The sequence below is a fragment of the Talpa occidentalis genome, unplaced genomic scaffold (assembly GCF_014898055.3).
Source record: "Talpa occidentalis isolate TD23 unplaced genomic scaffold, MPIMG_talOcc4v2.1 talOcc4.12, whole genome shotgun sequence".
Lineage (NCBI taxonomy): Eukaryota > Metazoa > Chordata > Mammalia > Eulipotyphla > Talpidae > Talpa > Talpa occidentalis.
This window is the reverse complement of record NW_023601212.1, coordinates 5,240,933-5,268,022: the sequence shown is the minus strand read 5'-3', so window position 1 is coordinate 5,268,022 and position 27,090 is coordinate 5,240,933. Positions and strand designations below refer to the sequence as shown.

The 27,090-nt window shown below is 63.8% G+C and overlaps 3 protein-coding genes across 5 annotated transcripts; 1 reads left to right on the top strand and 2 right to left on the bottom strand.

The window, feature by feature from the left end:
* Positions 1-281: 281 nt before the first annotated feature.
* MAP2K7 (mitogen-activated protein kinase kinase 7) lies at positions 282-9,640 on the bottom strand. Of its 3 annotated transcripts, XM_037504831.2 has the most exons (12): positions 9,456-9,635; positions 7,840-7,887; positions 4,827-4,968; positions 4,577-4,643; positions 4,347-4,460; positions 4,145-4,264; positions 3,916-4,023; positions 3,656-3,835; positions 3,492-3,572; positions 3,237-3,379; positions 2,567-2,612; positions 285-2,447 (listed from the first exon to the last, which is right to left on the bottom strand). In XM_037504831.2, the coding sequence occupies exons 1-12, from the start codon at positions 9,577-9,579 to the stop codon at positions 2,313-2,315; spliced, it is 1,308 nt and encodes a 435-aa protein (XP_037360728.1). In that variant the 5' UTR covers positions 9,580-9,635; the 3' UTR covers positions 285-2,312. The 3 variants fall into 3 exon arrangements, with proteins under 3 accessions (XP_037360727.1, XP_037360728.1, XP_037360729.1); XM_037504830.2 differs by lacking the exon at positions 9,456-9,635 and having other exon boundaries at positions 282-2,447; positions 7,840-9,100; XM_037504832.2 differs by lacking the exon at positions 7,840-7,887 and having other exon boundaries at positions 286-2,447; positions 9,456-9,640.
* Positions 9,641-11,696: 2,056 nt separating this feature from the next.
* LRRC8E (leucine rich repeat containing 8 VRAC subunit E) lies at positions 11,697-17,812 on the bottom strand. The gene is made up of 3 exons (XM_037504829.2): positions 17,722-17,812; positions 14,577-14,727; positions 11,697-14,127 (listed from the first exon to the last, which is right to left on the bottom strand). Exons 2-3 carry the CDS (start codon positions 14,712-14,714, stop codon positions 11,884-11,886), a joined length of 2,382 nt encoding a protein of 793 aa, XP_037360726.1. The 5' UTR covers positions 14,715-14,727; positions 17,722-17,812; the 3' UTR covers positions 11,697-11,883.
* Positions 17,813-23,061: 5,249 nt separating this feature from the next.
* Positions 23,062-26,852, top strand: PRR36 (proline rich 36). Its single transcript, XM_037504699.2, has 6 exons — positions 23,062-23,363; positions 23,454-23,547; positions 23,785-23,897; positions 23,989-24,795; positions 25,448-25,822; positions 26,066-26,852. Exons 1-6 carry the CDS (start codon positions 23,096-23,098, stop codon positions 26,566-26,568), a joined length of 2,160 nt encoding a protein of 719 aa, XP_037360596.1. The 5' UTR covers positions 23,062-23,095; the 3' UTR covers positions 26,569-26,852.
* The last annotated feature ends 238 nt before the right edge of the window (positions 26,853-27,090 follow it).

Below are 27,090 nucleotides of genomic sequence, written 5' to 3'. Positions count from 1 at the left end.
CAGTCACCAGGGAAGCACGGAGCGGGGGCGGAGGCCCCACATCAGAGGCAGCACCCAAGGCCTGCAGGGATTAAGGGCTGCTGTCCAGCCCTAGCTGTGGTTATTGGGGAGAATTTCCTGCACACCAGCCATTTGATATGAGGCCAGTCACAACAAACACCAGCCCCAATCCTGCCTGCCCCCCCTTTATGCAGTCAGTTACCAAAATGGCACCGCACCCCCAAATCCCTCATTCCACCACGTTGAGGGTTCATGGGCCCTTCCCCTCTCTCTACCAGGCTGATGACACACCACAGACTCAGTGGAAGAAAAGGGAGGGGTTTTATTCTCAAGAGTCTAAGGATTTACAAAGGAGGGTATTTTGTTTTAAAAAGGGACTGGGGTGGGGGTGGGGCAATACTGGCAGCCTGAGAAGATCAAGGGCCAGCGGGCTGCCCCAGGCCCCTGCCCAGACCGCCCTCTGCCTGGTGGAGGGATGGCTGGTGACAGGTAACAGAGGGGGGACACGGGAGAGGCAGGTGGACCCACACTCACAAAGATAAGAAACAAAGTTAAATAAAAACAAACTGGGCAGCCCAGCCTCGGGTCTGTACCCGTCCTGGGCCCAGCCAAGCAACTTCCAGCCACCTGCAAAAGCCCCGCGGCTACGCCCACAGAGGGAGGGTGGGGGCCAGGCCTGTTGGTCTCCCACCGGGCTCACATCCCCTCACAAAGGGGACTCAGGGCAAGAGAAGGTGGCATCTCCACCCCTGTTGGGGGGGTGGTGGAGGAGAGGGCGGAGGGGGAGCAGAGAGAAAATGACTTCTAGTACGTTTTAAACATGCGGCATTTGTGAATATAATAGTCAATGTGATTGAGGAGAGTGTGCCTACGTACAGACTGCTTCAGCTACATCCAGCGAGGTTCCTAACCTTTGGTGTTGGTTGGTTTTTATGGGGTTTTCTTATTTTTGTTTTTTTTTTGTTTCGTTTTGTCGTCCACTTAAGTTGCATGCATCACCAACAAAAAGGAAACACAACCCCCACTGCTCTGGCGGCCTCAGAGGGCTGCAGGCACCTCAGCCTAGGACTCCAGGCAGGCTGGGGACTGGCCAGCTCTGGGGGAGTCCAGGGGCGCTCAGGGGCCCTATGCAAGCATGGCTGTTAGCATATGCCCAGCCCTTGGCCTGTCCCACCTCTATCCCTGCCACACGTCCTCCAACCCACACATCCACTCCTGCCCCTCGATCCCGCCTCTGAGGATCCTCTCCCTGGCCTCACAGCCCCCCAAGTCATCAACGCCCTTAATGCCTCCCTGCTACACAGCATCTGGTGCTCTCCACCGCACCCCGACCCAGCTTCCCTGAAGGCCATCCTGTGTGGCCATGGCCCCTGGGCTCCCTCTGCGTCCCCTGAGGTCCTCAACTCACCCGCCAAGCTGTGGCCAGTCTCCAGTCCCAAGGGAGGTGGAGCCCCCCTAGAGCCCACCTTTGGGACATGTCTCTCCCAGGCAAGGGCTGCCGAGGCTCCGTGGCCCAGGCCCCCGGCGCCCACAGGCAGTTGGGGGCCCCACCAAAAGCAGCTAAACATGACTTTGGTAAAAGTTTCTGAAGGTACCGACAAATACCATGAGAACAAGCTCGTCGCCCCCCCACCCCCAAATACCCCACCAAGTACAATAAAATACAATAAACTCCAAAAAGGACCCCCTGAGATCAAAGAGCGCGCAAGCGAGAGAGACCTGCCCGGTCGGCTGCAGCCACCATGCCCAGTCCGCCTTCTTGGGCCGATGTCGCCAACCCACTGGCTCACTCCCCGGGGACCTAAGCCCAAAGGCAGGAGTCCTGCCTGGGGTGGCAGAGCCAGGGGCCAGAGAGGCAGAGGTAGGGAGGGAGACAGGGAGAGCCAGAGAGGTAGAGAGGGAGGTGACGGGGAGGCGGCGACACGGAGCGTGCGTGGGGTAAGGTGGAGCGGACAGCACTTGGTGGGAGCAGGACTGGTGGCTCCCGGCCCCTGGGGCTGCCCCAGCCCAGAGGTTACACTGAATAAATAGCCAGTCTGCTCGCGGCCTGCTGTCTTCCATTCACAGTGTCTGTCAGGGGATGCGCAGGGCCGCTGACCCGGGACAGGGAGGGCTGGGGTCTGGTAGGCCCATCTGTCCACGGCTGATGGGCAGGGAGTCGGGGGTGGGTCGGCGCCCCTACTTTCTGTCCTCAGCCCTCGGGGGCCGTCCAGGTCCCAGGTCTCCCCTGCGGGCAGCTGGGTGGCCGAGTGGGGAAGGGAGGGCCTGTGGCCACACCCCTGGCCCCGGCGGGGCTGGCCGCCACCGCACAGCTACCTGAAGAAGGGCAGGTGGTGCTGGCTCAGGACTCCACTAGTCCGCGGCGACTCAGTCTTCGCCATGATGTCCTTGAACCAGGACGCCACGTCCACCTCCAGAGTCTCGTAGTGCTTGATGAAGCTGTGTTCCTGCGGGGCCCGAGGGGTGGGGCTCAGGGTGAGGACACCTTCCCTGCCGGCCTCCGGCTCAGCGACAGGTGTTCCGCGGGCCGGGAAGCAGGGAGGGAGGGGAAGGGGCCGGTACTCACAAGTAGCTTATTATACTTTGGTCTCTTCCTGTGATCTTTAGTAAGGCTGGAGAGGAGGAGGAGGCGGAGAGAGAAGTGAGCGCCTGCGGGAGCAGCTGGTGCTCGCCACCCTCCCGAGCCACGTCGCAAGGTCTGCAGGCAGGAGCCGCCGTGTCCCCGATGCCTGCGGGGACAGCTGGGACCCGCCCGGCCGTGCAGCCCAGAAGTCTCCGGGCGGGGTGCAGGAGGCCTGGCTCATCGGCTCAGAACCAGGTGTCTGCACACAGCATTCGGTCTGCGATGGGGGCCGAATGGCTGAGGCTACCACGGGAAAGATGGGTGGGGGGCCCGAGGGAGATAGCATGGGAACACGTGGCACGTGCGACCCTGCCGGTCAGTGCGGGACACTTAGCGCCCTGGGGCACCTGCTGGTCACAGCCGCATGGCGAAGCCGCGGAGCCACGCCGCCAAGCCCTCGGGGCCAGCTCTCCTCTCAGGCTGGGTCCAAACCCGACTCAGGGCTCCCAGAGTAAGGGTCCGCCTCCCGCCTGCACCTCCACTGCACCCCCCTTCTTCCCGCAGCTGCGCCCACCCCTTCCCATTGCCCTCTCGCTCCCCCCAACTGCGGAGGACAGAGGCACCGGGCCACACCCCGCTGCCCAGAGCAGAGGGCCGGCGCAGGGCTCCTCACCAGTCTTTGACAAAGGACTGGAAGTCCCCTGAGAAGTCCATGTGACCGGGAAGGAGTGGGGGCTCTTCCTGCAGGACTTTGGTGAGGACCTCAAAGTCCGTCTTGCAGTTCTTGTAGGGAAACTGTCCTGTCGCCAGCTCCACCTGGGGACACACGGACGCGTGGACGCCGTGGATGGTTAGTGCCCTCTCTTGCTCCCTCCCCCTCTCCACTGAGGAGTCACCCCAGTCCTTGGGAAGAGGAGCCCCAACTCACCAATGAGATGCCCAGGCTCCACACGTCGGCCCGGATGTCGTAGTCAGGTTTAGTGGGGTCTGGGGGGTCGATGCGCTCGGGCTGCGGTGGGAGAAAGGGAGGATGTAGCTGTGGCCAAGGCAGCTGTGCCACCCAGGAGCCCGCCGGCCAGGGCCCGCGCTCACCGCCATGTAGGCGGCACAGCCGGCACTCCGGGTTTTGGCCTTGGAGTCAACGAGGCGGCCGCTGATGCCAAAGTCGCAGAGCTTGATCTGGCCCCGCTCGTCCAGCAGGATGTTGGAGGGCTTGACGTCGCGGTGGATCACGCCGTGCTTCTCCTTCAGGTAGTAGAGCGCCTTCACGATCTGCGCACGGACAGGGGGCCGTGTGACGGGGAATGGAGCTGGGGGCCCCCCACCCGGCAGCGCCTCTGCCCACGGCTCACCGCCACCGTCATCTTGCCCAGGATGCGCTCAGGGATGGGGCCCTGCATCCGCTTCTTGAGCTTCTCAGCGCACGTGCCCATGAGCTCCATGGCGATGAACACGTCTGTCTGTGGGCGGCAGGCGGGGGCATGGGGCTTTCGTCCCAGGGGAGAGGGGCCTGGGGCACGGGCTGCTCTGACTGGGAGGAGGGGCTCCGGGGTGGCCACGGGAGGGCAGCAGGGCACTCACGTTGGTGATGAAGGTCCCGAAGCACTGCACGATGTAGGGGCAGTCGTGGCTCTTCAGCACCACGTCCAGGTCCATGAGGATCCGCTTGTTCTCCTCCTTGTTGCCCGAGCGCCGCATTTGCTGCACAGGGTGGTCAGGCGGAACCTTAGCCCCAGCGAGGGGAGAGGGGAGAGGGACACACCCAGGCGGGGCGGGGGCTGACCTTAACAGCAATGACGTGCCCCGTCTTCCGGAAACGCATCTTCCACACCTGGCCACAGGTGCCACTGCCCATCTCCCCCAGGTTCTCCAGGTCGTTGATTTCTGCCTGATAGCGCTGGTGAGGAGAGCCAGGGCTGCAGGGCCGGCAAGGTCTCTGGCCCCCCACACCCCCTTGGGCCCTACTGTGAGAGCGGCTCACCACCCGCTCCCGGCGTTAAGGGAAGGTAGTACCTGGCCCCCGATGGTCAGGTAGCCCGTCTGCTTCATGATCTCCTGCAGTTTCTGGTCAATCTCAATGCTGGAGGGACAGGGAGCGGGTGCTGGTGGAGAGGGGTGCTGACCACCCTGATGCCACCTCCCCAGTTGCCAACACACGGGGGTTCCCACAGATGGAGCCCCCCTCCTCCCTGAGGGCCCCTGACTCAGCGCCCAGGCTGATGCCCAACCCCTGCTGGCCAACTGGCCCACTGTAACAGCTCACCTCTCCATGCTGCGGGGTGTGAACAAGGTGGATGGAAGCCCCAGCATGTTGCGGGGCCGGGCGGGGGGTGTGGGGTGCTGCGGGGAGCTCTCTGAGGACGGTGAGCGGCTACCCCCATCATTGGCCAGCGGGAGCTGCAGGGCTAGGGGGGTGAGAACCAGGGGTGGGAAGGGGGTTAGCACCCAGCTGGTCCCAGCTCTAGGGCTGACACTCTGGGGACTCGGGACCCACATCCTCCCTCTTGTGGAATCCCTCAGGTAGGCTGGTATAGCTCTCACCCCACCCCCAGGGCTACAGGAACTAGGATCTCTCCCCTACCCCTGTACAACTCTTAAGGTGCCTTCTCCCACCCACCTGACCTGGAAGGAGATCGAGTGGGCTGGCCGGGGGAGGGTCTCTTCCAGAGGCTGAGGGTTCATCCCCAAGACTATGCTGACTGAGAAGAGGCCCAGGCGCTGGGAGCTGATGGTACCCCTTAGCCAGAAGGCCCTCCTGGCATCTCCCTTGCCTTCCCTCCGCTGCCCCGGAAGCCAGCCCCGGTCAGGTGTTCATCTGGCCACATGGCGAGGGAATGCCCCCCAAGCCTGGGCTCTGGCCCTGCTGGCAGCACTGGACCTGGCTGCCTAGTAAGAGTGAGCCAGACCACCCTGGGGGCCTGGTGGATGAGGGGCCCAGCCTTCTGGCTGCCTAGCCCCGCATTCAGACCCAGGGTGAGGGAAGGCCACCTTTAGCCAACAGGCGGACCTTTGAGCCTCCCAGCCTGACCCGCAGAGCTGGGCCAGCAGGGACAGGAGCAGGGCCGCAGGCTGGGCCTGTGTCTTTTGGGTAAGGGGATTCGGGCAGCACTGCCACACCAGGGGCTGACGGGACTGGAGATGGCGGGGTTTGGTTCTTTCCAGCAGCCTGCATGCGGACAGCTTGGGCATGCTACAGGCAGGCAGGCAGGCAGCGGGCAGGCAGCAAACACCCCAGGACGGGCAGGCGGTATTAGGGGACAGGAGGGCAGGAAACAGAAATGGGAGCCAAGATTTGGAGCCCTGCCACCCGGAGGAGACACTGCAGAGCGAGGCTAGGCGTGTGCCCAGGAGAAGAGAGCAGGGCCCATGAGGACCAGGAGCCTGGAGGGTGGGGCGGGCAATGGGCAGGGAAGTGCAGGCCAGTGTGGTTCCTGGAGAAACAGACAATCTTGCAGTGAACCCCCAATCCCCAGGGTCCGAGGCAAATGAGCCAGGAGGCCTGGGGGCGACCATTCCCCACACCGCTCGCTGACAAGCCCCACTCCCTAATCCTGCCGTGGTCCGTCACCCCTCCCCCGGCCCCGCGGCCCCCTGGTCACCAAGGGCAGAGACACATGTGCCTGGGGGGTTAGCAGCCGGGCACTTTTTTGCCCTGTCAGCCAAGAATCTTGACTGCAGCCAGAGCAGGGGCAGGGGAGGGTCAGCTGTACCACCCAGGCACTAGCAGGGGGCTGTCCTGCTAGGTCAGTAGCAAAGGAAGAGCCCTGGTGATCCAGGGGACATGGCTGGGCCCAGAACCTTCCACAGACCTGGAGACCTCGTCTCCTAAGCACCCTCTCTGCTGCTCCAAGCCCCACTTCGTAAGCCCCGGACCTCTGCTCTGCTCTGGTCAGAATCCTAATCCCTCCCTCTCTGGCTTAACAGCCTGTGAGGTTCCCGAGCAGCCCCTTTGCTCCCCACCTTGCACTACCTGCCAGTGTCCTTGCCTCTCTGGACACTGCCAGGTTCTTGTCCCTTGGGAGGTTTCTGGGCCCCTTTCCTGTCCTGTACTGGCAGTGCTCTGGGGCAAGGAGCACAGCCCTACCCTCGCTATGCGTCTCTGTGCCCCTCGGCCCCTCCCGTGCACCATCCTTCGGGCTTCTGAGAGCTGCCCCCAGCCTGCAGAAAGGTGACAGGGGACAGATGCTTCCAGTTGGCTCCACAAACTGAAGCAAGGTGGGGAATGGGGTGGAGGAGAGAGAGTCAGTGCTAAGGTTGTGGGGAGATACAGGTCCTGAGGACAGAGGTCACAGAGGTGGTGATGGGCGACACAGCAGGTCAGGATAGCAGAGTGAGCAAAAGACAGAGAGAGAGAAAGAACATACAAAAGAGGACACGGTTAACAGGAGCCACGGGTGTACCAGGCTGTCAGCCCAATGTGCACGTGCACGTACACACACACACACACACACAAGCAGGCGATACGCGAGAGTACCAAAAGAGCCAGGTCCCCTCCATTCTTACACCCCCCAGCCTAGTCCCATGTGCACACAAGGATCAACAAGGCCAAGCCCCCACCCCAATGTCTCTCCCTCGCCCCCTCCCACCTGAAGGCATATCCCTGACATCCCTGCTCTCGGACCTGCTGCACTCAGGCCTGGGGAGAGCACCAGGTAGAAGGCTATTTCCCCGACTGCCCCCACCTCCCACAGGACCTTGCTCAAAGGTCCTGCTTCCTTCTCCAGTTCCCCCAGTCCCCCTTAAAACCCTTAACCCTGCTCTACCCTGTCTTCCCTCCAGGCATCAAGGCCCCCAACTTGCCCTCAGTGTTCACAGGCATCCCCCTGTGGTGCAGCAGCCACACCAGGAACGAGAACAGGCTGATGTGTTCACTGCTGTGTCCCCGGCACCGGGATAGGCACAGCACACCGAGAAGCGAGACGGTGGCTGAATTGGTAAAATGAAATATCCCCTGGCCCCATTTTCCCCTACTCACACGCACACACACTCAGGACCCGTGGGGCTGGCCGGGACTCCCAACCAGTAAGGGGGTCCGATTCCCCCTCTGGGGAGGCCAGACCTGAGCCCCAAAGGAAGGAGGAGCAGTTGAGAGGACACAGGGTAAAGCCCAGGCAGGGCTGGAAGTTGATGGTGTGGAAGGAGAGAAAGTGAGAGAAGATGTGCGCGCACGTGCGTGCACACACGCAGACACAGCATGAGGATGGCATTCTGCGGCTAGGGTAGCGGTTAGGTCAATGGTGCAGTTGTCCAAGCGGCGATGATAAAAAGGCTGGTACCTGCTCGTTGGGACGGGGCAGGAGCAGGGCTTAGAGTGATCACAATAACTGGATGGGGAGAAGGAAGAAAAAAAACAACACCACGATAAATCACAACAGAAACAACTGATTTGTCCAAAAGAAAAGAAATCAAATCATAACGAGGAGGAGGGGGAGGTGCCAAACTGCAGAGATGGGTGGAAACTGAGAGAGATGGGAGGATGGGATGGAGCTGACACAGACACAGATGCCTGGAGGGGGCTTCTCGGGGGCCTGTCCGCCTTGGGCCTTGCTGTGCCTCACTCTGCATCGGAGACAGCCACCCCACAGGACGCCACAGGCCCTGGATCCAGGACGTCTTATCCATGCTCATGCCGGCGAAAACCCTCAGTCCTGGCAGTTTCTTCCCCAATTGGTGTCCAACACCAGCACTGCCTCTGGGTTTTTCTCTAGTTCCTCAAGAGACCCCCCTCCCTAGCCCCCCAGAGAGGAAGCATGTCAACCCAGGTCAGAAGAGGGAGGCATGGAGAGTGGACCCTACGTGGGGGGGGGAGGGAGTGGGACTGGGGTAGGCTGTGAAGGCCAGGCTAGGTGAGCAGGCAGTGGCTGTAGTACCCAGTTGTGGGAGGTCTTCACCTTGTCAGGATGAACCCACAGGCACCCACATGAACTACGAGGATCATTTCAGAGAGAATGTAAACGACAATCCACTCAGTCAAGAGATACTCACTCGAGTCAGTCGAGAGGTTGGGGAGGGGGTTTGTGAGACCTTAACAAGGGACTAGATCTGGCCGTGGTGATCCCTGGCCAGATGTGGGTGTGTGGGGAGCAGCTCTTGGCTCCAGATGCCAGGGAGGTCCACGCTGAGGTGGTGGGATCGGAAAGGAGGCATATGCATGCTGGGAGTCCTAGACACTGGCCTCAGGGTCCTCAGGACGGGTGGGTGTGGGTGTATGGGGTAGGGGAGATTATTTGAGGTGAGGGTGTGAGGGCTGGATTTGTGTTTCGGAAGGAGCTAGGCACAGCCTCCAAGACGCGGTGGAACTAATCAGAAGTACATGAGGGCACCTGACATATGTAGGTCGAGTGTGGAGAAAGCAGTGGAAGGAGTGGGCGTATCACCGGGTCAAAGGGACGGTGGGATTGCACAAGGTCAAGTGACCGCGGTGTCCCCGGCCGGCGCGTGAGCCAGTGGCCCATCCGCTAACCCCGAGAGGTCCCCGCGCCCAGAGACCCGAGAAGAGGCCGCCTGACAGTCGCTGAGGCGGCGAGAGCGGAATCGTCCGGCCAAGGGCTTGTGTGCGGACGGGGGGGCCCCGCTGCGGCCGCCGTCGCGTGTGTGGGGAGCGGGGTTCGGGGCAGGCCCCAGGGCTCCGCGGCCGCGGGGAGGGGGCGCGTCGTCAGGTGGGGGGCCTCGCTGAGCCCCGGGGAACGAGGCTCCCAAGCCCCGGGCGTGGGCAACCCCAGCCGGGCCCACACCCCCCCGGGTCACGGTGACCCTCGCCCCGCACACCGACAGCTGGGGGGACGGACGGGAGAGGCGCGAGGCCCGGATGCGGGGGCGGGGCCTCCGGGGGCGGGGCCTCCGGCGCGCGCGCCCCGCCCCGCCGCCCCCTCCCCCACGCCGCCGCGCTTACTAGGCCTGGGCCGCTGGGGGCTGATATCCAGGTTGAGGTCGATCCTCCGCCGAGCCTCGCGGTTCTCCTGCTTCAGCTTCGCCTCCAGGCGGGACAGCTTCTGCTCCAGGGAGGACGCCGCCATCTTCCCCGCCGCCGCCGCCGCCGCGCACCTCCCGGCCGCCCGTCAGTCCGGCAGACAAACACCGCACTGCGCCTGCGCCGGAATGACCTCGGCGAGCCACCGTCGAGCCCCTCACGGCGCATGCCCGTGGCGTGCACCCGCCCTTCCTGCTTGCTAACCACTGCGCGTGCGTGCTGCGTCCCAGCCGGAGGACGCCACCTAGCGCTCGCGGCTGACGGCCAAATCTCGCCCCAGCGTGATACGCACGCGCAAACTCCCGGGCGCACCAGGCACAACGTGGAATTCCACGCAGCACAGTTTTGTGGCCTGGCGGCGGGGAAGGTGCGCTTGCGTACGCGGGGGAGACGCTGTCGCGCGCGTGGCGTGTGCTGCGCACGCGCACCTCCGCCTCTGAACGCCCCCGTGGTCACGGGTGTCCGTCGGCGCCGTGTATCCTCCTGCCCTCTGGCGCCCACGCTCTCGCAGAACTACCTCTCTCGCCTTGGACAGCGCTTCGTTAGGATCCCCGTTATGCTTGGTCGCTGCCTCCTCGCCATAATTGGCGTCCGTGGGGCGCCCTTTCCATTTCAGCAAGTTCAGTTAGCCAAGGACAGGCAGGAGCGGCAGGGGAGGATGGGGCAGCTGTCGGGGTCCTGGGGATCCATCCGTGACCCCTGATGTTGGCGATGGGCCAGGGTCACGGCCCGAGTTTCACGTCAGCCCCCGCATTTAAGACCTCGGTCCCTCTGCTGGAATGCCACCCTCCCGCCTGGGCAGTGTGGAAGACACCCTCTGCCTGGCGCCCATGCAGCCCCAACACCGCCTTTAACTGGTCTGCAGGGTGCTGGAATCTGGAATCCTGGCCCCAGCACAGCAGCTGTTTCTGCTTTTGGGTACCAGTAAGACGGTTGCATTTTGCAGACACCCGGGGGTCTCCAGGCCAGAGAAAGAGGCCTGGCTGACTGCCCCGAGTGCCCTCGCTCCTGGTCTAGCATGGCAATGCTGTGTGGGGCTTTAAAGACTTTCCGGGACTTCTCTGGTGACCATGTAGGGGTCAAGCAGACACAAAAGTGTGGAGTCAAAAGGATGAAAAGCAAAGTGGAGGAAAAACCTACAGAAAAAAAGCTGGAAGACCCCTACCTAATTTTTCCTTCCAGTTAGCAAAGGTCTCCACCTTCTGTCTTCCGGAACCCCTTCTGTGCTGCTGCCTCCAGGACAGAGACTGGCCCTTGATTCTAGCCACTGTCACCACTTGCCTGTAATGGGTCTGTTGACCGGGAAGACGTAGACAATGAAAGGAATGGACACGAGGTCAGAATTACAACTCTCATAATTTGTATTATTTATTAAGCACCCACTGACACATGCTCCTTTACACTGGGGAGACAGAGTCCCTTCCTGTTCTCAGGAAAATGTACCTCCACAGCATGTGGTCTCAAACTGGGGTCCACCATCCTCAGGGTGTCCACGAATGGCTCTCGGGAGGATCTGTTGACTGATCGCCTGAAGTTATTTACAGACTCTTGCATGCATGTGTACGTGAATATTTTTCTGAGGAAGGAGGTCCCTGGCTTTCATTGGAATCGTGGCTCTCATCAGCCAGGTGTCCATTCTGTCGGACAGCATTTCCCAGCACAGGTCTTGGACCACCTGCATCGGAATTACCTGGGATGCTTATCTACAGGCAAGTTCCTGGCCTCCAGCCAAATCTCCTGAGTCAGTCATTCAGGGGTGGAGCCTGGGGTGTTTTCTTTTGGGGATGTTGATTTTGATGCATAGCCAAATAGGAGAACCATGTTTCTGAGTTCACGCAGCCCATGGCAAACAACTTATAAATAAGGGATTAGCAGGGTAGGTGGAGCTGGTCCCTGTGTCTGTGTTCCCTCCTTGGGAGAGAACCCCAGATGTAAGCTGTTTTGTGTGGGGGTGAAGGTTGAAATCCCATTGGGATGTGCTCCCACCCCCATATGTGGCACGGATCAAGCTAGAACATCCAAGGGGAGGGCAGCAGCTCTGGTTCAGGGCTGGGGCAGGCCAGCCAGCCAGAGACCCAGGTGTGGTTTGGGTTGAGAATCCTATGACTGAGTTAATCCCTCCATGACGTTCCTCCCCACCCCCTCGCCCCCGCCCCTGTCCACAGCCCAGAGACTCCTGCTCTCCAGACAAACCAGTCCCAGGATCTTGCCTGGGCCCAAAGCTGGCATGTCTGCTCCTCCCCTCCTGGCCTGGGCCCACCTGGCCACCTCCCTTGAGGAAAGACAATGGTAGAGATCCTGGGGAGGAAACATCTGGAAGGCCGTGACCTCAGCCTGCCCCGCCCTGGCTTCACTCCTCCTCCATCTTGTCCCGAACTTCAGCGGGCAGGCCCTCATAAAGGGTGTCTTCCACCAGCAGCCCTGCCTTCTTGAGCCCCCCACAGCTGCCGAGTTCTTCGGGCAATGCTTCCAATCGGTTACCCTTGAGCTCCAGGCGGCTGAGGGCTCGGAGTGCCCCCACCTGGGGTGAGAGGTGACTCAGGTGGTTGTAGCCCAGGAGCAGAGTCCTCAGCTTGCGGCAGAAGAAGATGTCATCCGGGAGGACCTCCAGGACGTTGTAGGACAGAGCCAGGTGCTGCAGGTTCTGGAGCTGGCCCAGCTCAGGGGGCACGGCTCGCAGCCCATTGTGGGAGACGTCCAGCACGCGGAGGCTGGAGCACATGCCCAGCTGTGTGGGCAGAGTCTCTAGCTTGTTGTGGCTGAGGTAGAGCTGCTCCAGGCCGCGGAGCTTCCGCACGTGCTCAGGGACATAGGCAATCTGGTTGTGCCACAGCCTGAGTGTGACCAGCTTGCGGCAGTGCTGGAAACTGAGGATCTCCTCAATGGACCGCAGGTGGTTGTCCTTGAGGTCGAGTTCTTGGAGTGCGCCCAGGCTAAAGATGGCGTGGGGGATGCGCTCCAGCCCGCAGGCCACCAGCTCCAGCTCGCGCAGCACGACCAGCTTCTTGAGGCTGTTGAGGGCCAGCAGGCGGGCGCCGTCGTTGTGCAGGCTCAGCCGCTGCAGGTGCCCGGCCACGTCGGTCACACTGGCCGGCACCTTCCCGGCGTTACTCCGCAGAGACAGCACCTTGAGCTGCTTTAGCTCACGGAGGCTCTCAAGGGAGGCTGCCCGGGCCAGTTCCGGGGGGAAGAGCCCCTCGAGGTGCAGCTCTTCCAGGCCACGCAGCCCGAACACCCACAGGGGCACCTCGCGGAGCTCCTCGCACTTGATGCGGATCACCTTGAGGCGGTCCCTCAGGAAGATCTGTGAGGAGAAGGGCAGCCGGGCGGGCGAGTGCAGCAGGCTGAGCTCCTGCAGTTGCACCAGCTGCAACAGGCCAGGGGGGAAGGTGATGTCACAGATGGCCTCTAGCCGGAGCGCCTCCACCTCACTGAGCTCGAAGACCGTGTCGGGCAGCCCCGGGAGCATGCAGAGGGCCAGCTCCAGCCGGCCCCGGGCGTTGCGCTGCAGCTTCTGTCGCAGCTTCTCGGGCGTCCACTCATGGTTGAGGTTGAGCTGCTTTAGGCGGCTCTCGCTGACCTCCGACAGGAAGACGGCGAAGCGCTTGGAGTAGAGTGAGTCGTACTGGTCGATGAGGTGCAGCATGAAGGCAAAGTCGTTCTTGACGTCGGGGATGTCCCCCATGCCGGTTTCCTCGCGCACGGAACGGAAGGAGTACTCCTTGAGGGGCCGGTGGAAGAGCCAGTACAGCGTGTAGAGGCAGGTGAGCCCGTAGACGCAGACGAAGGAGATGTAGCAGAAGGCCAGCTTGGAGAAGAGGTGGGCCTTGGTGTGGTTGCAGCAGAAGCTGCCGTAGCCCGTGACCTCTAAGGTCTCCACCTGGCAGGCCACGAGGAAGCTGATCTTCTCCACGTAGACCAAGTTGTAGACCAGGATGGCGAAGAACTTGAAGACCTTGAGCACCGTCTGCCGGATGTACATGGTGTACAGGATGTCGCCCTCTTCCACGTGCACGCGGAACTTCTTGACCTTCTCAAACAAGGCCTTGGCCTGCTCACCTTCCTTCTTGTCCAGCAGGGTGACAACTGGCGGCTCCGTGACCACCTTCTCAGGCTCCGCCAGCACCTTCTCCTTCTCGTCCTCGCCCGCCTTCCCTGCGCCTGCCACCGTCGCCACGGTGGTGGTCACCCTTCCGACAGCGGGGCCCTTATTGTTCTCCCCAGAGACCTCAGACAGGGCCCTCGTGGTCCACGGCGAGTCGAAACACTTGCCCAGGATGGAGATGAAGTGCTCGATTTTGGAGCTGGTGCCAGGGAACTTGAACCAGAAGCTGGTGCAGACCATGAAGATGAGCGTGTGGATGACGACCAGGTACGGGAAGTACTTGGCGTACCAGTGCAGGGCCGTCTCGTAGCACAGCTGGTTGATGAAGCTGTACTGCTGCAGGTCCAGGTTGTTCTTGAGGCCACTCACCTCCCGGAGGCCCCCTATCTGCTCAGAGACCGCCCGCGGCAGCAGGTGCTGGCACGGCGCCTCCGACAGGTTCTCTCGGGATTCATGACTGGGCAGACAGATGATCTTGTCCTGTGTCACCTGGGGATGTAGGGAGGGCAGAAGGGGGTGAAGGATCTGGGGTGACGTGGGGCGTTGTGGGTGAGGTTCCCACCCGGGCTTTCTCGAGCTGTGACTTTGGGAGTCACTAAGGCCCCGAGCATGCGTCTTTGTGCTACTTTGCTTTGCTTTGGCCGCCATAGCAAACGAGTGGTGTCCCTGCCGTCCTTTCTAGATCCCGGAGCCAGAACCAAGGGTTAGGGAAGTAGGAACTGCCTGGCCACGCAGAGAACTCTGGTGCTGCTGTCAGCGGTGGCAAGAATAGGAAAGGGTCATTACTGGTCTAGCCTGGGCCTCTGGCTTCTCTCCTGGGCTAACAGGGAGACTTCGGGAATTCCCCGGCCACACCCCTCCAGTCCAGGCCCCAGACTCCCCCATTTAGGCCTGCGCTTCGATGCTGTCTCTCCGCCCCTTTGTGTCCCGCCCCTTACCTGGAGGGTGCAGCCGAAGACCCCGATCATGAGCATGGCCACGGTGAGGTACTCTGCCAGCACGTCCCACCAGGGCTTGAGCACCTTGAAGGCGGGCTGCTGCTCCGTGAACTGCTTGAACTCGGCCACCGGGATCATCCTGCCTGCGGGACTGGGGATGGGGGGCAGACAGAGCGTGGGAGGGAGGCCTGCTGGGGTTCCCCGGAGGAGTCAGTCACAGGCCTCTGCTCCCAGCCCTTCCTCCACCCCACGCAAACGCGGCAGAACCCACCAGCTGCGCGTGCCCCCTTCCTCTTCGCCTGGCCACCCCTCGCCCCCGCGGATCTGGCCTCCTTCCTGGCGCCAGTACTGCCTTTCTCAGTACTTCTGCCCTCGGGCACCTCTGCCCTGCCTTGACCCTCCTTGCTCTCCCCAGGCTGGGGAGGGACGGTCCATCGCGCCTTCTCGCCGAACTCCGGCATCTCCTCCCACCCAAGGCGCCGAGCCCAAGACACTGGTCCTGTTGCCCTCGGACTCTGGGCACCCGGTGTCCAGCTGGCCAGCTACTGGATAAGTGAGTCCTGAGGCTCAGGACTTCCGGGGTTTGGGCCCCCCACCCCCTTCAGGGGCGCTCTGGACACCACCTCCAACCGGAAAAGCCGGCTGGAGCCTGGCTCTGGTTACAGGCCCCAGGGGCGGGGAGTGGCCAAGCGGAAGGCTGGTCAGCCCTGCGGGGCCGGGGGACCTTGGGCCTCGGACACCTGGGTGTCTAGAGCAGCTCTGCGCAGAGGTGAGGCAGAAAAGAGACCTGGGTGCTGGGAAAGGGGCAGCGGGTGCCAGGGCGGCTGAGGGGCTGAGGATGAGGAAATGGACAACTCCCCTGGAGAAGGCCGGGAGACACCTACGACTGGGATGGGGCAGGGCTGCCAGGCTCCCGGGCGGCCTGCCCACTCTGTCTGTCCCTGGCTTTAATTTTACACCAAGGTATCATTACTCCAGATACAGACAGCCAGGCACAGGCCGCGCAGGGGCAGGCGGGGCATGGGCCCCACGCTGGGACATTACTGCCCCTGCTTGAGGCTGAGGCCAAAGGAAAGGGAGGCAGCAAAGCCTGCATTTGCCTCCGAAGGGCTCCTAGGCCAGTTGCCCGCCCCAACACCCAGGCTCTCCCATCTACACCCCTGTTTTGTCACGCAGGCTTCCTGGAGCCGGCGAGCCTCCTCTCATCTCATATCCTGGACACAGACCGGGCAAGGAAGGGAGAGGCAGCTGGGCAGTCCGCTAGCCTCCCACCCACCCCCTGGGGAATGGCCTGGGCGCCCCTGCTCCCTGTCCCACCTCTGTCTGTCTGTCTTTCTGACACCTCCAAGCCTCCCTTTTTGGTCCCAGCCTGACTCTCCGGAGGATAGGGTGGGGCGGATGGGATTCAGGATGAGGGCGGGGCAGCCCGCCACACCCTTTAATCCCAAGGGAGGCTCTGACGGTGGTACCCAGATGGGCAAGCAAGGGGCAGTGACACACCTGCCACACTGAGACTCATGGGCCCCCTGACTCAGGCCCTGACTCACGCAGAACTAGGCACACACAGGGGGTGCGCAGAGAGCACGGGATCCTTCAGGCCAGGGCCCATCCCGCCCGCTCAGTTACACACCACATCCCCAGCAGACGCCCCAGTGCATCAGTCAGCCTCACTCACCAGGGAATCTGACAGAAACACGCCCAGGGCAGTGCAACAGCCCTCAGGGCTGAGTGTATGTTGCAGCCATCAAAAGGGACACCCGGGGGCACTCTGGGATGTGTGTGGGTGCACAATGCAATCACACACTGGGCGGAGGGCCACGGGGGCCAGGGAGTCATACACCATCCTCCCGTTCTGGACACCCACTGCTCTCTTGGCCCTGATTACCTGCCCCGCAGACCCTGACAGGGTCAGTACTCGGACGCTGAACTGAAGACAGCTCTGGGGCTCTGGCAGGAATGCCACACAGGGGAGCCCTCACCTCTGCGGGACTCAGTGCCATAAGCTGTCGGCGGCCACCCCGGGTCACGGTTGAAAGCAAGATGGCAGAGACAGCGGGGTCCCGGGGGGATGGCCCAGTGGCGCCCACACAGCAAGGTGCATATCCAACACCAGCAGAGGCAGACACGGGGTATCATTATCTGTTTCCATGACTCAACTTGGTTGTCCAGACTGGCCATTAACTTCAGCAGACATAGGCTGACCCCCCTTTGTCTGCGCGGAGTTGGTTGGTGAGAGCAGTGCTGCCAATGCCTCATGTTAGCCCAACTTGAGTGTGGCTGTCAAGATCCTCCTTTTCCACACTCAGGGAGTGAAATAACTTGCTCAAGGTTTCATAGCTACAAGTGGCATTTGGGCACCCCCCCCCCCCAAGTTCTGTCTGATGGATTGCCTATGTTCCGTCTCAGGACCAAAAAAAAGACAAACCACCTCAGAGGGGGTTCCAGCAAAGATTGAGGGGTGGGGTCTTTGCCAGCCTAAGATCCTTTCATGCCCCTTACCCAGCCTTAGCTTCACTCATCCAAGCCTCATTGAGGTCTCTCTCACCACATCCACCCAAGTACCAGCTCCAAAAACGTGGTGGTGGGGGTCCTGGTGTAGCCGCCCTCCGCACCCACAACCCACGCTAAGGGGCAAGGCCCTTGGAAAGGGACTTGGAGTCTTTTATGCAAAGAGAAACTGAGGCCCAGGGTGGGGGAGCGCTGCCGGGCCCCAAGCCCCGACACTCCCAATCCAGTACTTTTCCAAGCCACCCCGACAGGACTTGGGGGTCTGTGGAGTCTTGAGTTTCAAGAGTCACAGAGGGGGAGCGTGGTGAGGACCCCCAAGAGGTAGAGCTCTGGGGCATGGAGGGGCTCACAAGGGTGAGCTGCTTTCTCAGCACTGAGCAGAACAAGGTCAAGACCCCTCAAAGTGACCCCCAGCCAGCGATTTTCACCCTGACCCTGGTCAGGCCTGCTCGGCTCCCTGGACAGGCGCCCTTGGGCTGACTAAGGCCAAGCCTCTCTGTGTCACCACCCCCTCCCAGTTGCTTGTATGGGGCTCTGCTGCTCAGGCCCCAGTGCCTGCCCACCTGGGTGCCCTGCCCCGGGGCCAGACCTGGGGTTCCTGGCCGCCTGCCGACTCCAGGGGCCGAGAGATACTCACAGATCCGGGCGAGACGCTGGGGCCAAGTCCTGGGTCCCTGGGAGCGAAGCGACCAGGACTCCCGCAGAGTTCCCCGGCCCGCCAGGGTGAGTCAGGGCGGGCGGGCCAGACAGGAGCCCGGGCCCGCCCCGCCGCGCCCCGCCCCGCCCGAAAGCCGGCCGGGCCCCGCCTCCCTCCGGCTCTCCCAGATCGCGAACCCCTTTCCTAGCTCCACCGGTCCCGGCAGCGGGGGGATCCTCGCTAGTTCCGCCCTCCCCGGCTCCCCGAGGGGCGCGGGGCTGCAGGAGGAGACTGCCGCCGGACCTGGTCGGGGGAGCTGAGGGGGGCCCGGGACTCCCAGACTCAGGCTTTCTGGGTCGCCAGGGACACGTGGAAGGGCCTCCTCCCAGGTGCGGCCACCTGGCCTTGAGGCCCAACCAAGGATTGGAGGCCGGGGAGGGGGTGGGGCTTGCCCCTTCCTGCTCTGGTCTCCCAGCAGGAGAAGCCAGCAGAGTTGGGGTGCTCACCTGCCTGGCCTTGTTCAACTAAAGGCAGGCCCTTGACTCTGGGGGGTGTGGGGGGACAGGGGAGTGGGAAGGAGCAGCTTCCTGTTCCGGGGGGCCCAGAGGGTCGTGGCAGCCAGGGCTGGAGTTCACTCTTGGGTCTGGCCTCTCCGAAGGAACATTCTGCCTCCCACCCCCTTCACTCTCCCCTCTTCGGGAGGCAGGGCTGGGTGTTACCAGGTTAAACTCCGATTCAGCTCAGAGGCATCTAAATCTTGATCTGCTTTGTATGTAAAACTAGGGCTAAGGCGAGGGTGAGGGTGTGAAATCCCTCCCCCTTCGGGAAAAGAGCCTGGGGCCTGAGACCTGAAACCTTTCAGGCTGTGGCCCACTAGCCTCTGTTTCCCACTAGAAGGGGCCTCCTGAGCTTCACCACAGGAAGCCCAAAGACCAGCTTCATTCTGTCTGTGGATCAGCGGGACCCTCTGGGCCTGCTGGGAGGGCAGGAGAGTCTTAAGTGAGCCTGAGAACAATGCAGAGCTGATAGCGCCAGGCTGTGACCATCGCCCACGTAAGGAAGGCAGGCGAAAGCAAGGGCCTGGTGCCAGGCTGCCCCAGGGAGGGGCATTAAAGACGGTGAGGCCCACGCCTCTGGCCTCTCTGCCTCTGGCCTCTCTGCCTCCGGGGATCCCTGCCCTGGGGCTTGTTTCCAGTATGGTGGTGGGCCCATCAAACCAATAAGGCCCTAACTGGTCTCTGAGGTCACTGGGTGGAAGCCCTGGAGCCTGGGACACTCCTCCCTTCTGCCCCCTGCTGTGTCCTCTGCACTAGAATGGCACGTGGCACACAGTGGGCCTTCAGGAAATGGTGGGTGGGTGATTGAGGTATTTGTCCTTCCAGATGCAGACCAAGAGACAAAGAATTGGATGCAAATTTATTTGGGAGCCCTAGTAGTGGGAGGCAGGTAAGTATTAATGAAGGTGTGCTCATGGGGTGAAGGAGCAGGTGACAACTGTGGGCAACTGGGGGTCCATTCTCCTGGGGAGCTATCAGCGATGGGGTGGTGGTGAAGGACTCACCTCCACGTGGCCTCACTCATCCAGAGGTGAAGGAGCGGAAGGACCAATGCTCCAGCCCCCACCGGTGCTGGCTGGAGGCTGCTCTGAGAGGGGGCTGAGCTCGCTGGCATCCTGACGCCCCATGCAGAGGGACAGTGAGTGCCGGAGACTCAGGCCTGTCCGGGCACAGATGATGGATGTGTGGACGGGAAGATACTCGAACCTTGCTTCCCGGCTGTTCTCCTGCACCCACTGGTAGTGTTGGAGTTCCCCACATGTTATATTCACCTTTTCCAAACGTTGTGGTAATATTTCCCACAAACATAGAATTAAACAGTTTGCTATCTTAATCATCTTAAAGTGTACAGCTGTGTCATTAAGTACAGTTATCATTGTGCAGCCACCACCCTTCTATCTCCAGAACTTTCCATCCTTCTCAAGCCAAAACCCTACTTCATGTAACACTAACTCCCATTCTCCCCTCTCTCAGACCCTGGCACCCACCATGCTACTTTCTCTATGAACTTGACTCCTTTAGATTGCTCATATAAGGGGGATCAGACATTTTGTTTTTGAGACTTTTTTTTTTTCACTTAGTGATGTGTCATAAGGATCATCCATGTGCATGTCAGAATTTCCTTCCTTTTCATGGCCAAATAATATTCCACACTATGTTTTGTTTATCCGTTCATCTGGTGATGAATATTTGGCTTGTTTTCACCTTTTGGTCACTGTAGAAAACACTACCAGGAACTTGGGTGTGCAACTACCAATGTAAATTACTCCTTCAATTCTTTTGGGTGTTTTCCCAGAAGTGGGATTGCTGGATTAGATGGTAATTTAGCTTATATTTTTGAGGAACCGCCATATTGTGTTATACAACAGCTGCATCATTTTTCATTCCCACCAAAAGCACACACAGGCTCCAAATCTCCACATACTCACAACACTCGTTATTTAATACTTCATTTTTAAGTCTGTGAGCCTGAGGTAGTTAGCTATTGCTGCGTAACAAGTCACCTGGAAACTGAATAACTTCAAACAGCAGGAATTTGTTGTCTCGCATGGTTTCTGAAGGTCAGAAATCTGAAAGTGGCTACAGTGGGGGTGATCCAACTGTCCCCCCTCCCACAGTGGTTGGCCCCTAGCAACCACTGATTTGATTTCTAGCACTACAGGTTAGCTGGTAATTTGTGCAGTGTGATGTAGATGGAATCATTTGGTATATTATGTGTGTGTTTGTGTAGTTTCTTTTTTGTTCAGAGTGTTTTTGAGATTTGTCCCTGCTTTGAGTTTCTTAGTTGCTTGTTTCCCCCCCCCAAAGATTTATTTCTCTATGCATACAAGAACTGGGGTACAGGCCAGAGATGCAGGGGGTGAGAGGATTCACCAGAGACAGAGTGGGGAGCAGAACAGGAGGATCTACTGAAATACACTGCTGAGGGGAGCAGTGGGTGAGACAGGAGAGGTCTGCTGCACCATGTGGGTAGCTCCCTGGCTGGGGATCGAACTTGTGCTGCACTGGCTGTGGATATCTTCATAAATTGCATCTTAACCCTTGTGCCACCAGGGAGGCCCCGTTGCTTATTAGTTTTTATTGCTGAGTAGTATTCAGTTATAGGGTGTACTTCAGCTTGTGCCATCCATCCCCCTGCAGGTTGGACTTTTGAGGACTGTTTTTACCAGAGGGTAGAGTCCAGCCCCAGTGACATGCAGGATGGGTTCAGTGCGGCCTTTGAGTGACCTCCACCATAGATGGCATAGGGCAGGCCTCTGCTGGGGGTGGCTGCGTGGGCAGGGGGTGTAGGCTGCTGTCTCCAGAAAGGACTCCCACGTGTGAGACTCCATGGACAGCTGGCGAGGCCCTGAATGACCCAACTTGGAGGGCAGTGCCCTGGGGGCTGCGCAGGGGCACATCTCCAAGATAGGGGAGGGGGTGCTTAAGGAATGGGTACTGAAAATTGGCCAAAGCAGGGCTTTCCAGTTCTGAGCCTGTCATCTTTCTTCCATCCCCAGACCCTCAACTGTGGGCTCCACTCCTGAAGTGAGAAAGCACACAACCCTGCTTGTAGCCACATCCGTTAGGTCACGCATCCTCACGCCCCAGGACAGCCAGGTGCCACCTTCCCCATCTGTGCAGAAGCCCCCTGCGCTCTGTGTAGACATGTGCATATGGGATGGAGGAAGGGTGGGCAGAAGGAGCTGGTTCTCAGGGGCCTCTGGAGAGAGGGCTGCATGGAGGTGAGAAAGCATGGTGCGCTCGGGGCACTCAGCCTCGCGTGCAAGTGAGGTGGTGCCTGGAGGCCCACCCCCTCCAAGCCTGCACCCAGGCCCCTGTGACCTCACCAGAATGACGCTGCTGCTGGGCTGGGACCCTCGGACAGGCTCTGCTCCCTTGTGCAGGGTTTTTGAAACCTTGTACTGTCCCTCTTAATTTTGGCCCCCAAATGAAAGTTCTGCCGGGAACCTTGGCTGACTGGACCGTGACACTGTGATCTAGGAGCGTGTTGAGGAGGGGAGCCCTGTCCTGCAGAGGCTAGGTCGCCTGGCACCCCTGGGCTCTGGCGCCACCCCTCTGCTCTCTCTCCCTTCTCCCCCAAATCTGGGCTTAATCCTTTCATCGCCAGGTCTGCATCGTCCAAGCAGTCTCCCTCCTCAACCAGGCAGGGCGTTTCCTGGGCTCCGGAAAAAGCTTTCGGATGTGAGAGACTTGGAGGCCGGTGGCCTCCCCAAGGCCAGGCCTCCGTGGTCGCGAAGGCCAGGACGAGGACCAGGGACGCCGCCGAGACACTGGATTGGACGGTCGCGCTCCGGCGCGATGCTCCCACCCCCTGGTTGCCGGGGCCCAGCCTATCCGCGTTTGGGCGGGCCTCGGCGGCCAGGTGGTTGGCATGGGGGTCGGGGCAGGTACGTGGGGGGACTGGGCGAGGTGACCAGGTGGGCGGTCCTGACGGGCTCCCCCGAAGCCCCTGTCGCTGGGCGGCCGGGGTCCTTTCGGGCGGCCGCAGACCCAGGCCTCCCCCAGACCGCGCAGAATCGCCTCCCATTCCAACGAGCTTCTCCCCCAGCCCTCGGCGCGCGCCCGCTCCCCGGGTCTGGATTGCGCGCGCGCCCCCCGCCTCCCCGCCCGCGGCCGAGAGGCGGGGCCGCCGGGCTCCCGGCGCCGCCGCGCGGATCCCCCTCCCCTCGTCTTCCCGCCGCCCGCGGCCCCGCGGCGCTCACGCCCAGCCCCACCCCAGGCGACCCCGTGCGGAGCGGCGGGAGGCCGGAGCCGGAGGTGAGGCGGCCCCAGCAGGTGGAAGGGGCCGAGGCCGGGCCGGGGGAGGGGGCCGATTCCGCAGCGGCTCTTTGTCTCCCGGAGCCGGTTCGCGGGCGGCCAGGGCCGCTCCTCCGCGCGGCAGGTGCCGGCATCCCTCGGGGAGGCTCGGGCCGCGCTGCGCGCTGGCGGGCGGCCCGGCGAGTGCTCCGGGGTCTTCCTCGGGCCCCTCCTGCAGCCCGCTGTCCCCGGGGCTGGGCGGCTGGCTCCCGAGAGCGCGAGGGCAGGGGCGTCGATCTCCAGTCCGGCAGGGAATCAGAGGCGGGGGTGGGGGTGGGGGGCTGCGCTGGGGAGGCAGGGCCCGGAGGCGGCCGTGGGGCGGGAATGGGGGCAGCTCGAGCAGCCGGCTGGTGAGTGGCCGGGTGGTGGGTGGGAGTGGATCGGGCCCAGGTGTGGGAGCTCATGGGTCACGGTGACGCTGGGAAGGGGCCGAGAGGTACCCACGTCCCCGCGGACAGCGTCGCGTCGCGATGCAAGAGCAGGGATGCTGATCCGTCTGTGTCCTCATCAGGTGCGATATGGACAAGAAGGACAAGCCTAAGGCAGGGGCCGCTGCTCGGACTCTGGCCTCCCGCCCACCCAACCTGCAGAGCCCCAGGCCCCCGGGGCCTCCTCGGCCCCTTCCCCCAGTAACCAGCGCGGCCCTCCGAGTTCTGGGCGCAGCGAGAGCTGCGGGGAGAGGGCCCCTGGCGGAGGCGGCCGTGGGCACCAGGGGAGCTGCTGTTCCGGAGGCTGCTTCCCGGGTGCGACCACCGCGGAGCGTTGGCACAGCCCCCCAGAGCCCAGGTACCCAGAAGCCTCTTCCCCATCCCGACCCCATCTCCCTGGCCCCCCTCCTTTCCTGGGCACCACTTTGACTGGGTCTTCTTCCCGCAGCCTCCAGGCCCCCGGTAGCCGGGAGAGGCGAGAGGGCCACTGTCAAGACGCCCCGCCTGGGCTCTATCCCAGGGCGCGCCAGTGGCGCCACCAGGTAACATGCCCCTCTCCCCAGGTCAAGGGCCAGTGTCACTATCTGGAAGCTTTTCATTTTACACGTAAACTGGGAGGTGGGTGCATTTGCAGATCACTGAGCGAAAATTGGGCGAAAGTCATTATTGCTCCTCAGAGAGGACTAGATAGGCCCATTTCACAGAGGGGAAAATGTAGACTTGGGAGCTCAAACGTGGGGCTGGAGCTCTGCCCTGAGCGTGCCCCTCCTGCCCCCTAGGCAAGGCCCTGTTGGGCAGAAGGGGGTCTTGTCCTCAGCTGAGGAACCTGTGGCCAAAGGAAAAGCCACAGAAGCGCAGAAACGGAGTGTTCTGAGCACCGGGGCACGGAGAGGTACGTGACCGGGGAGGAGCAGGGGTCCTGTGTAGTGAGGGGGGCCAGCCCAGAAGTGTTGGTGACCCTCTGTCTTCTGGTTTGTCCCCAGACTCTTCCGGGCCCAGCCCAGGTGCCCCGTCCTCAGCCACCTCCCGTCGGGCCCGGGCTGCGGGTGCTGAGGCGGGTCTCCCTCGGGCAGCTGCGAGTGCCGGCTCTCGGCCCCCGACAGAAATCCCCAGGAAATTCGTGAGCAGCGCCCCAGAGCGCAGCACCCCGGAGCCGAGCCCCTCCGCCAGGAGGCGCCCCAGCGCCGGCGGGGGCCTCCAGAGGCCAGCCTCGCGCCCCCTGGGCTCCGGCGCGACCCCTCAGTCCTCCCCAGCTCGCTCCGGACCCTCGCCCGGTGGAACACCCCGCACTCCGGGACACCCGTCCCAGCCCAAGTCGAAGGGGCTGCAGGCTTTGCGCCCCCCGCAGACCACACCGCCGAGGAGGGGCGCAGTCCCGGCGCCGGGCCCGCCCCCCCCGGCCACACCCCCTCCACCTGCTCGGCCCGCCCCGCCCGCCCTGCCCCACCGGGTCGCGGCCACGCCCCTGCCGGCCACGCTCCCCCCCTCCCCGCCGACGACGCCCCCCGCCCAGGCCCTGCCCTGCGCTCTGGCCGCGCCCCTCCCGCTGGCCCCTGCGCCCCCGCCCGCGGCCCCGGCCGTGCAGACCCTCCCCTCCCCGCCGGCCACGCCCCCCCCGCTCGCCCCCCCCGCACCCCTGGGGCCCGCCTCGCCCGGGGGCGCTGGTTCCCCCCCGGCCGCGGCCACGTTTCCGGCCCCACTCCCCGCGTCAGCTCCACCCCCCCAGGCTGCCCGGGCTTTGCCCCCTCTCCCGACTCTCCCCTCGCGCTTCGCCGCGCCCCCCTTGTCGGGTCGGCTCCCGCCAGACTCGCCCCTTCCTCAAGCCCCTCTTTCCCGGGCGCCGGCTCCGCTGAGCCCGCCCCCCGCCCCGGCCTCGCCCCCTCCGCTGGCCCGTCCCACTCTGACCTCGCCCCCGTCAGGGGACGGCCCTGCCCCGTCCGCGCCCCCCGCGCCCCCGCGCAGGACCCTCCTCCGGCCACACCCCCTCCGCAGGCCGCTCCCTCGCCCCGGGCCGCACTTTCCCCGCAGGCCCCGCCTCCAGGCTCGCGGTCCCCCGCGGCCTCCCCGCCTCCGCCCGCCGCGGCCGCGCCCCCGGCCCCCGCCCCGCCGCGGGCCCCGCCTCCCCCGGCCGCCCCCCCGCCGGCCACGCCCCCGCCCCCCGCGCAGGCCCCGTCCTCGCCCGTCGCGCCGCCCCCGCAGGCCCCGCCCAGCCCCGCGCCCCCGCGGACCCCGCCCGCCCCGGCTCGGCCGCCTTCGCCGGCCGCTTCCTGTGCGCCCGCGGCCCCTCTGCAGGCCCCGCCCTCCCCTCCGGCCTCCCCGCCGCCGCGGGGCCCGCCTCTCCCGGCCCCGCCTGCCCCACGGTCTCCGCCCTCCCCGGCCCCGCGCCCCCCGGGCTCGCCCCCTCTTCGGGACCCCCCCTCGCCCCCGCGCGCGCCCCCTCAGCGGGCGCTGCCGCCCCTGGCGCCGCCCCCTGCGCTGGCCCTGCCCTCCCCCCCGCCTCCCCGCCCTCGCAGGCCCCACGCCGCCCCCCGACCCCGGGCCCCGATGCCCCCATCCCCGGCCCGCGGCTGACCCTGGCGCTGGCCCCCGCCCCGCCGCCGCCGCCCTCGCGCAGCCCGTCCAGCACGCTGAGCGGCCCGGACCTGGCGGGCCACAGCAGCAGCGCCACGAGCACCCCCGAGGAGCTGCGCGGCTACGACAGCGGGCCCGAGGGCGGCGCCGCGGCCTCCCCGCCCGCCGACGCGGAGCTCGCCGCCTGCCACCCGGCCGCCTGGAGCCGAGGCCCCGCTCCGCCGCTGGCTGTCCGCGGCGCCCCAGGCAAGCGGCGCTCCCCACGGGGTCGCGGGCGGGGCGGGGCGGCGGCGAAGCCTCGCCCCGGGGCGGGGCAGTAGGTTCCTGGGCGGGGATCGGGGGCGTGGCCTCGAGCGGGGGCGGGACAGTAGGCTCTGGGGCGGGCTTGGGGAGGGGCGTGGCCTAGGGCGGGGCAGTGGGCTCTCGGGCGCGGCTTAGGGAGGGGCGTGGCCTCCTGCTCCGTGCCCAGCGTGGCTTCTCTCCCGGCAGGGGCGCCGCTGACTTGGCCTCCTGCCGCCGGATCGGGCTCGGCTGACGGGCTGTGCACCATCTACGAGACCGAAGGGCCCGAGGCGGCGACCCCCACCCCGGGCGCGCTGGATCCGGGGCCCGGGCCGGGCGCGGGCGGGGGGAAGGCGGGGGCCGGCGCGGGGGCGGGCGCCGCCTCGCGGGGCGCGAAGCCGGCGCGCCTGGGCGAGCTGCCGCTGGGGGCGCTGCAGGCGAGCGTCGTGCAGCACCTGCTGAGCCGCTCGCTGCTGCTGGCGGCGGCCGAGGGCGCCGCGGGCGGCGGCCCGGGGGACGTCGGGGGTGTGGGCGTGGCGGGGAGCGTTCGCACCGCGCTCAGCGATGCCGAGCTGGGCCGCTGGGCCGAACTGTTGTCCCCCTTGGACGAGTCCCGCGCCAGCATCACCTCGGTCACCAGCTTCTCCCCGGACGACGTGGCGTCCCCGCAGGGAGACTGGACCGTGGTGGAGGTGGAGACCTTCCACTGAGCCGGCTCCTCGGCGCCTCGCTCCGCCCCTCCCCCAGCCCTGCCTCTGGACCCGCCCTCCCTGCCCTCGCCGGCAGCCCCTCCCCAGCCCCGCTCTGGCGCCCTGGTTAGTGTCCCAGAGCCCCAGGTGTCTCGCCGGGGTTTGCGACCCTCCACAGTTTTGGACGCGTCTTCTCTCCAGCCCCTCCCGCTCCCTGAGGCCCGCCCCGTGTCTCGTACTGTCTCCGCGCGAAGCCGAGTTTGCAATAAAGCCGGGACGCTGGCGCCTGTGCGCCCTCTGGTCTCCGCCGGGGCCGGGCTGGGGGCTCCCCGCGCTCCCGGGCTGCGCGGACGCGGCGCGGCGCGAGGGAGAGCGAGTTGGGCTCAGGCCGCCTGGGCTCCTCTGCTGAAGACGAGACCGGCTGCGCCGCGAGGGCCTGGGATGTCTCCCAACAATGCCGGATCCCCAGGGTCTGGCCGGGCGCCCCACCCACGAGCGCGGCACACTTCTGGAGGAAACGGTGGGTGCCCAGGTGGGGCCGCG